Genomic DNA, 9,106 nt, shown 5'->3' with positions numbered 1-9,106 from the left:
ACATTATGGCCTAGTGTGTTGTTGCTTTGGTTCACTGTTATTGTTTCTTACTGAATAAAGGGGAAGGATGTAAAGGAATGTTACAGTAATTCTTGCAGCTTTGGGTTGTCGTTAGTTGCCACAAAGTCAAATGGCTATGTCATAAAAATTCATCAAAACAAAAAATCGCGTTTTGGTCATAATTTAAGGTTAGGCATAAGGTTAGCATTGTGGTTAAGGTTAAAATCAGATTTTAAGAAGATACATTTTAGAAATAGGCGGAGTTTGGCTTGAAATTAGTGACGACCGCGGTTTTGTGGTCTAAACTGTTTAGCGCGTGCACGTTAAATTGTGAATGCGCACATACACGCCCCCACCAACCCAGTCAGTCAGCCACGCGCAGACGACAACATTTTTGTGGTGCCAAACCGGCGAATTTGTTTCCCCCGAGTTTTACAATTTGTTCAAGTTACAAATGACATGCAATCGTAGTAAGCCACACGCACGAGTAAATCTACGGAAAGGAAACGAAAGACGACGTGCTAAAAATTTTAGCTACAGAAGGGACATTACTGCTTGCTCGTCTAGCTAGCCATCGAGCTAGCTATAACGTGCAAGGCTGTACTACAGTAGCCAGCTTAACTATCGATTAACTTTCGAAGAGGCAATGTCTTTTCGTCGACAGAACGTGAGTTGTAGTTGTATCAAGTTGCTAAGAGTAGCTTGCTGCTACATGTATTGTTTTCTGTGTGTATGAATTCTAGCTAGCTTGTGCGATATTTGTTAGCTAGTCAACTTATAGCTAGCTGCTAACGTGAACTTTATCGATGGTGTCCTCATTGACTAACGTGGTAACCAGTCTGGTAAAGTCAAATACTATTTAGTAGACTAAAGGCAAATTGAATCCGTATAACTGTTACTTGATGTGTAATTATTGGCACGTGTCACACCAGCAACAACCCGGTTCAGGCGGACGAAAAACCTCCAATGGAACGGCAGGGCCTGCCGCTTTGCCCTCTCATATCAGCGGGAACAATACCAACAGAGCTGTGCCTGGAAGGTAAGCACATGCTCGGCCACAGTCGTCAAGCAAGTCCGGGGATCTGCCACATATCCATAGAGGTTTACCGGTCAATACGAGGATTACAGTGGGCGTGCCCATGTCAAATTGAGGCTTTAACTCGCTATTTTAAGCCAATTGGAACAAAGTAAATATAATAGATGTAGGTTACGGCCAATCGGCAAAGAGGGTCCGCTAAATCGACATTGGTATGATTGACTGGTGTCCGAACCAATGGGATAGACGATACATTTGATTGACGCCATATACCCATTCACTTTCTGTGGGGATGGGATTATCCGTGTTTTCTTTTTTCCCTTTTTATTAAACGTTTGTTTTAGATTTTGTTTGGCCTGTCATCGTGCGACTTTAAACAGAATCAGCAAGACTGCGGAGTAACAGGGATGCACATGACTAAAAAGTATTAATACTATTTTATTATTTATTGTATTCAACGTGTCTCTCGATATCTAGAAATTCTACTAGCTGTCTTGTTTAGCTTGCTAACTAACGTTAGCTTGACAACACATAGCTAGCTATTGTTTAGATTTTTTATAATTTCACAATTTCGCCTAGTTAGTCCAAATTGTTACCAGAGTAATTTGGCTAAAATAGGTGCACGTTAGCAGGCTACCCCTAGGGAACGTTAGCTAAATTGTTAACCACATCGCTATAACGTTACCTTCTGTTTTGGCTAACCCTAGTTAGCCAACTTGTGTCAACACAATTGTTTTCGTTAAGCCTCGCAAACAATGTCAAACGACACTAGAGAACAGAACATATCCGCTACGGGGCTAGCTTGTTTTCACCTCCCCCCACCTATGTCTTAGCTAGCTAACGTAGACCACCGGCGTCCGGCACGCATCGGTGACCGTGATCAGTCTTTTGCCCTACGGCTGCATAGACATATCTTCTAGATCACCTAGCTAGCATCATGCATTCATATGACAGGTCGAGGACCACCGGGCTCAAGAGTCCGCATTTGAAAAACGCTATGTCCCATGCCCATAATTCTTTGCAAGTTTGCATATTAGTTAGCTACATTGAAAGTGATGCAGCTGCCGGCCTATTTCTTGCGTTGCAGATTTTTTCCCCTGAGCCACCTACACCCATTTGTCTTGTCTGTTGCTAATGTTCTCTCCTCACATTCAGGACAAGAAATACAATGAAGCCGCCATCTCAGTCCTCTCCCGTAAGTCACATATCATGAAATGTAGGCTATCCAGCATGTACTACAGACGTTTTACTCGTAGCCTAGTGCATAGCCTAGTACCCTTTTAATGACATAATGTAGGTTGTCTTAAGCTTTGTTTGCTTCCATACTAGTGCACTATTGTACAATGTGTAAACTCTAAAATGTTGAAAGGACATTGTGAGTAGAGTAAGGTCACATTTTTTGGGACTTTAAAATAGAGGTCCCTGCCATACTGAAGTCAGACATGTTTGTTTACAACTCACAGGTATTTGAAGGTGTTTACAACAACACCAGGATGCTTCACTATCTCACAGCTGTAGTGGTGAGTGTTCATTTGGTCAATTAGGCCTATGTCCACCATGGTGCCTTTGATGCAACAGATGCACTATTTCCACTATTTTTAGTTATTGACAACTGTCTACTAATGTATATCTTAATGAAATGACCAATAACCATATTATTATTATCCTTCAAGGGCTCCACCTGTGACGTCCGAGTGAAGAGTGGAAATGTGTATGAGGGCATCTTCAAAACCCTCAGCTCAAGGGTAATTTTATACTACCTTGTATTAGACCATACATGGGTGTTCTGCATACCGACACATTATAGACCCCTCATCGAAACATGGTTGTGGTCAGATGTTCAACTTAATCTGGGGTGTATTCATTAGTCGGATTCTGTTACAAAACCTAGTCCTTTGCACATCTGAATGCATTCAACTGAAATGTGTCTTCTGCATTTAACCCAATCTCTCTGAATCAGAGAGGTGCGGGGGATTGCCTTAATCAACGTTCACGTCATTGGCGCCCCAGGAGCAGTAGGTGTGTGTGCATGCATTGAGTTATTGAGCTTCTTTTGGCTGATGTCATCTGTAGCCCCATGAAAATCTGTTTCCCTTCTCTCTTACATTTTGTGACTTATTTTATTGTACTCAACATTTGCATTGAAGTAGCTTATTTTATAAAAATGTGCGCTGTCTACCAGGAATGACATCATTCACGAGGCAAGAGGGGGGGCGGCCCGTAGGAGCACAGTCAGTTTGCTGAAGCAATAGATCATCTTTGTGAGAGAGACCGAAATAAGAATGAATAACGTTTTTTGTGGCTATCAACATTGAAATCAGCATATTTTGCATTATGGTTTGCGTTATAGTTCACAAAGTACTAGGGTGGTGAATTGATGTTAGCTGTCAACTAGCAAGGAAAGTTGACCTACAATAGCTGGAAGCTACCGGTGTCATCTTGCATTGTAAAGTGTTCTAGCCTAGTTTCAACATTTCTACATTCCGTCGCGTCGCATTATTAAATTGTGCGCAGCATGAGTGGGGAGCTAACATGATGCATCCCAGACTCCCAGTGCAGGCTAGCAGTGAGTAATTGGAGCAGGCACAGTGCGCACTATAATAGAGGTCGGCTGTGCTGATAGATGTGCTTGATCTGTTGAACACATTTGACAGAAGTACCGAAAGTAACAAAAAATCTAGTTCCGAACAGTTTTTCTTCTTCTAGTATCGAAAAACTACCGAAGTTTCGGTATACCATGCAACACCAGGAGGGACCTACCTAAAATTGTCCAATAGAAACTTGTTTTTGTTGCAAAACGTTCTACGTTTGGAGTAAATGGTTTCCGTTGCAAAATGTTTTGCAATGGAATCAGCGTAATGAATACACCCCCCAGGTCACATTGACCACTGCCTGCAGTCGCTCTTCAGTTAACCTCTGTGGTTTATCCGTGGTCCTAATGTGTTTTTACTCCAGTGTGAGCTGGTGGTTGATGCTGTCCACAAGCGGAGCGAAGGAGGAGAGGCGGATGGAGGCGGAGGGGGAGGCTTGCCCCCCTCCCTGCCCAGGATAGAGGAGATCACAGACACCATGATTTTCAGCCCCGGCGACCTGGTCACAATGACTTGCCGAGATGTGGACCTCAACTACGCCATCAGAGGTAAGTGTGAGAGTGCGTTGTCAGTGTGACTGAAACTGATTCAAGAAAAGGATGTGTGTTTAAGTAAGCAGTCGAACTGAATGAGACAGGTGGGAGGGTGAACCAAGTGTGTGTGTGCATCATTATGTACCCCAAGTAGATGTAGTAGATACCCCAAGTAGATACCTTCAAATTTAGACTTTGTGTGTGTAGATGCTTTCACAGATACAGCAATCGGCTCATCGCGGGTGAACGGGGAACACCGGGAGAAGGTGCTGCAGAGGTGGGACGGAGGGGACAGCAACGGAGAAGGCTTCGACCTGGAGACGGACACGGTGAGGCGCTCACACAGTGAGATGAATAGACACAGTAGCTAGGTTTCCATCCAATTTGCAGTTTCTAGAATCTGCATAAACATTTTTTGAATGTTCCTGCCGCAGGTGGGTTTCTATGAAACTGACTTGTTACTGATGTAAAAAAAAAAACTGCGTGATAACCTAGTGCACATAAAAAATATTTGCGTTTCAATTACAAAGTACCAAATAAAAAACAGAAGTTCAGTGTGTTTCAATCACATTTTTTACTCTACTGTTGGTTTTGTCACAAACTTTTGTGATAAATAGCAAGCTTGCCCAATCTGTTTTTGGTGCATGCTGTCTAGACAAGTTGGCTGATCAAGTTGACATGGATAAGAGCAAGATCATTTTTATTTGATAATTGCAGCCAAGCACCAATCATCATGTCACCAGCATTCAAAAAACACCCTCAATATTCATTGGAAATTTGCATGAAATTCAGCGTGCACTTAACCACAATGTGACGTTCATAACTTTTTATGCTTTCACACGTTGTGATGGTAGTAGGTTACAACAATGTAACATATCAGTGCGTGACTCCAAGTATATTTCGACATGGTTATTATATCACTAGTTGCACATAACAGCGTTTCCTCCGCAATTATGTATAATCTATTTCACAGACCGAAAAAATGGTGTTGCTGACAATAGGATATTTTGACTACAAATTTGCTGTTTCTATCGGGCCTGTTGAGTTTTTTGATGTGTCAAGTAATTCATCTGCATGAAATGGTTGGATGGAAACCTGGTTACTGACACGCACACACTTGGTGAGACACAAGCACACACTTACTATACGGTTCTTCTGTCTCTGTTAGTCTAATGGCTGGGATGCTAGCGAAATGTTCAAGTTTAACGAGGAGACGTATGGCGTCACGTCCACCTACGATTCCAGCCTCTCCATGTACACGTGAGTATTCTCCCACCAGCTCCTTATTCTGATTGGAATATGCTCAGGTCGATCTGTCTATATAAACTACGCAAAAAAAGAAGCGTCCTCTCACTGTCAACTGCGTTTATTTTCAGCAAACTTAACATGTGTAAATATTTGTATGGACATAATAAGATTCAACAACTGAGACATGACCTGAACAAGTTCTACAGACATGTGACTAACAGAAATGGTATGTGTCCCTGAACAAACGGGGTCAAAATAACAGTATCTGGTGTGGCCACCAGCTGCATGAAGTACTGCAGGGCATCTCCTCCTCATGGACTGCACCAGATTTGCCAGTTCTTGCTGTGAGATGTTACCCCACTCTTCCACCAAGGTACCTGCAAGTTCCCGGACATTTCTGGGGGGAACGGCCCTCGCCCTCCGATCCAACAGGTTCCAGACGTGCTCAATGGGACAGAGATCCGGGGTCTTCGCTGGCCATGGCAGAACACTGACATTCCTGTCTTGCAGGAAATCACGCACAGACCAAGCAGTATGGCTGGTGGCATTGTCATGCTGAAGGGCCATGTCAGGATGAGCCTGCAGGAAGGGTGCCACATGAGGGAGGATGTTTTCCTTGTAACGCATAGCGTTGAGATTGCCTGCAATGACAACAAGCTCATTCCGATGATGCTGTGACACACCACCCCAGACCATGACGGACCCTCCACCTCCAAATCAAACCCGCTCCAGAGTACAGGCCTCGGTGTAACGCTCATTCCTTCAACGATAAACGCGGATCTGACCATCACCCCTGCTGAGACAAAACCGCAACTCGTCAGTGAAGAGCACTTTTTGCCATTAGTGTCTGGTCCAGCGACGGTGGGTTTGTGCCCATAGGCGACGTTGTTGCCGGTGATGTCTGGTGAGGACCTGCCTTACAACAGGCCTACAAGCCCTCAGTCTAGTCTCTCTCAGCCTATTGCGGACAGTCTGAGCACTGATAGAGGGATTGTGCGTTCCTGGTGTAACTCGGGCAGTTGTTGCCATCCTGTACCTGTCCCGCAAGTGTGATGTTCGGATGTACCGATCCTGTGCAGGTGCTGTAAGTTTGCAATGGCTGGGCTGGGTTCGCGCCCAGGCTCTGTCGCAGCCGGCCGCAACCGGGAGTTCTGTGGGGTGACGCACAATTGGCATAGCGTCGTCCGGGTTAGGGAGGGTTTGGCCGGTAGGGATATCCTTGTCTCAGTATGTAAAAATGTTTAAAAAAATAAATAAAATAAAAAATGTAATAAAATGTATGCACTCTACTGTAAGTCGCTCTGGATAAGAGCGTCTGCTAAATGACTAAAATGTAAATGTAAAAATGTTACACGTGGTCTGCCACTGCAAGGATGATCAGCTGTCCGTCCTTTCTATCTGTAGCACTGTCTTAGGCGTCTCACAGTACGGACATTGCAATTTATTGCCCTGGCCACGTCTGCAGTCCTCATGTCTAAGGCACGTTCACGCAGATGAGCAGGGACCCTGGGCATCTTTCTTTTGGTGTTTCTCCAGAGTCAGTAGAAAGGCCTCTTTAGTGTCCTATGTTTTCATAACTGTGACCTTAATTGCCTACCGTCTGTAAGCTGTTAGTGTCTTAATGACCGTTCCACAGGTGCATGTTCATTAATGGTTTATGGTTCATTGAACAAGCATGGGAAACAGTGTTTAAACCCTTTTACAATGAAGATTGGTGAAGTTATTTGGATTTTTATGAGTTATCTTTGAAAGACAGGGTCCTGAAAAAGGGACGTACAGAGTTTAGCTCTGTATCATTCTGTTACTTTTTTCCCACTAATTGGTATTTTGACCTATCACAGATCTTTTTCAGGTCTGATCGGTCAAAAGACCAATTAGTGAGAAGAAAAAAACATCAGAATTGGGCTGCCTGTGTGAACACAGCCTTATTCACTCACATCTCCCTTTCTCACACATGTTACTGAATGACCTTGGAAGTCTTATCTCTCTTTCTCTCCCTTCAGTGTTCCCCTGGAAAGGGGCAGCTCGGATGGCTTCCGACAGCGGGAGGCACGTGCGGCCCGCCTAGCGAATGAGATTGAGGGCAGCCCCCAGTACCGTCACCGCACCAACCTGGAGAACGACGATAAGAGTGAGGAGGACAAGTACAGCGCAGTGGTCCGAGAGAGAGACGAGGGGAGGGAGAGGGGCAGCCCTGGATTCCAGAGCAGTGCCGGGAGCAGGTGAATCCGTAGGGGAATCGCAGACATACACACGCTTAGTTCTAAACTCGATACATGGAGGCATAAACACAGTGGACACAACTAAATCTGTGCAAGGATGTAGGCGACTCAATCAGCTGTATAGACAGACATAACACTCTAACATGCACTGAACAAAAATATAATTGCAGCATGTAAAGTGTTGGTCCCATGTTTCATGAGCTTTTTTACCCATGTCACCAGAAGCTGGTTAAGTAGCATGATAATTATACAGATGCACAATGTGCTGGGGACAATAAAAGGCCACTCTAAAATGTGCAGTTTTGTCACACAACACAATGCCACAGATGTCTCAAGTTGAGGGCTTGCAGGAATGTCCACCAGAGCTGTTGGCCACTGGAACGCTGGAGAAGTGTGTTCTTCACCGATGATTCCCGGCTTCTGCAAAACTGGGCAGATGGCAGACTGCATGTATGGCTTTGTGTGGGTGTGCTGATTTCAACACTGCCCAGTGGTGGGGTTATGGTATTGGCAGGTATAAGCTATGGACAATGAACACAATTGCATTTTATTGATGGCAATTTGAATGCACAGAGAGACCGTAATGAGATCCTGAGGCCCATTGTCGTGCCATCACCTCGTGTTTCTACATGATAATGCAAGGCCCCATGCGGCAAGGATCTGAACACAATTCCTGGAAGTTGAAAATGTCCCAGTTCTTTCTCGGCCTGCATACTCACCAGACATGTCACCCGTTGAGCATGTTTGTGATGCTCTGGATCGACGTGTACGACAGCGGGTTCCCGCCTATATCCAGCAACTTCGCACAGCCATTGAAGAGGAGTGGGATAACATTCCACAGGCCACAATCAGCAGCCTGATCAACTCTGCGAAGGATATGTAGCGCTGCACTCCCCTACCTTTTTATTTATGGTATCTGTGGCCAACAGATGCATGTCTCTATTCCCAGTCATGTAAAATCCATAGATTTGGGCCCAATGAATTGATTTAAATTGACTGATTTCCTTACATGAACTGTTATTCGGTAAAATCTTAGAAATTGTTGCATGTTGCGTTTATACTTATGTTCAGTTTATCTCTCTCTAGGGAGGGTAAATACATTCCTCTTCCCCAAAGGGCCAGGGAGATGGGTGTTCCCCCCAGCAGCCTGAGGGGCGGAGGCTCTGGTCCAATACCCAATCGAACAGGAGTCCCCGGCTCCTCTAGACCATCCCAGGGTTCTGATAGGTGCAGCCCGCTGTCCATCAGGGGTGCTTACTCTCCCCACCAGTCCCAAGCCAGCCCCCCGGGCCAGCCCAGTAGCCCTACCCCCTCTTCTACCTCTCACCCGATCCCTCACTCCATCTCTCACCCACAAGCTCTGGCCGATGCCTCGCGCTCTTCTGTCAACGGAGGTAAGGGCTCTGTCTGTTTTGGTATATTGAAGGAGGAAGTGTGTGGGAGTTTTGGGGTATATTGAGTGTTAATTGGGCTCTT

General features: G+C 45.0%; 1 protein-coding gene across 3 annotated transcripts in view; it reads left to right on the top strand.

Moving 5' to 3' along the window:
* The first annotated feature begins 326 nt into the window (after positions 1 to 326).
* LOC129855679 (ataxin-2-like protein) overlaps positions 327 to 9,106 on the top strand; it is a 31,621-nt gene continuing 22,841 nt past the window's right edge. For 2 of the 3 annotated variants that reach the window (XM_055923593.1, XM_055923592.1), the window contains exons 1-10: positions 327 to 667; positions 933 to 1,039; positions 2,192 to 2,231; positions 2,500 to 2,556; positions 2,710 to 2,781; positions 3,992 to 4,175; positions 4,368 to 4,489; positions 5,329 to 5,420; positions 7,412 to 7,630; positions 8,717 to 9,024. In XM_055923593.1, the coding sequence (XP_055779568.1) occupies positions 647 to 667; positions 933 to 1,039; positions 2,192 to 2,231; positions 2,500 to 2,556; positions 2,710 to 2,781; positions 3,992 to 4,175; positions 4,368 to 4,489; positions 5,329 to 5,420; positions 7,412 to 7,630; positions 8,717 to 9,024 (1,222 nt within the window). In that variant the 5' untranslated portion in view covers positions 327 to 646. Of the gene's footprint in view, positions 668 to 932; positions 1,040 to 1,301; positions 1,461 to 2,191; positions 2,232 to 2,499; positions 2,557 to 2,709; positions 2,782 to 3,991; positions 4,176 to 4,367; positions 4,490 to 5,328; positions 5,421 to 7,411; positions 7,631 to 8,716; positions 9,025 to 9,106 lie in introns of those variants that run through there. The other variant, XM_055923594.1, reaches the window with a different exon arrangement.

This window comes from Salvelinus fontinalis, chromosome 5 (genome assembly GCF_029448725.1).
Source record: "Salvelinus fontinalis isolate EN_2023a chromosome 5, ASM2944872v1, whole genome shotgun sequence".
In the NCBI taxonomy this organism is placed as follows: domain Eukaryota; kingdom Metazoa; phylum Chordata; class Actinopteri; order Salmoniformes; family Salmonidae; genus Salvelinus; species Salvelinus fontinalis.
The sequence above is the reverse complement of the archived record's forward strand: the minus strand, read 5'-3'. Positions and strand labels throughout refer to the sequence as shown.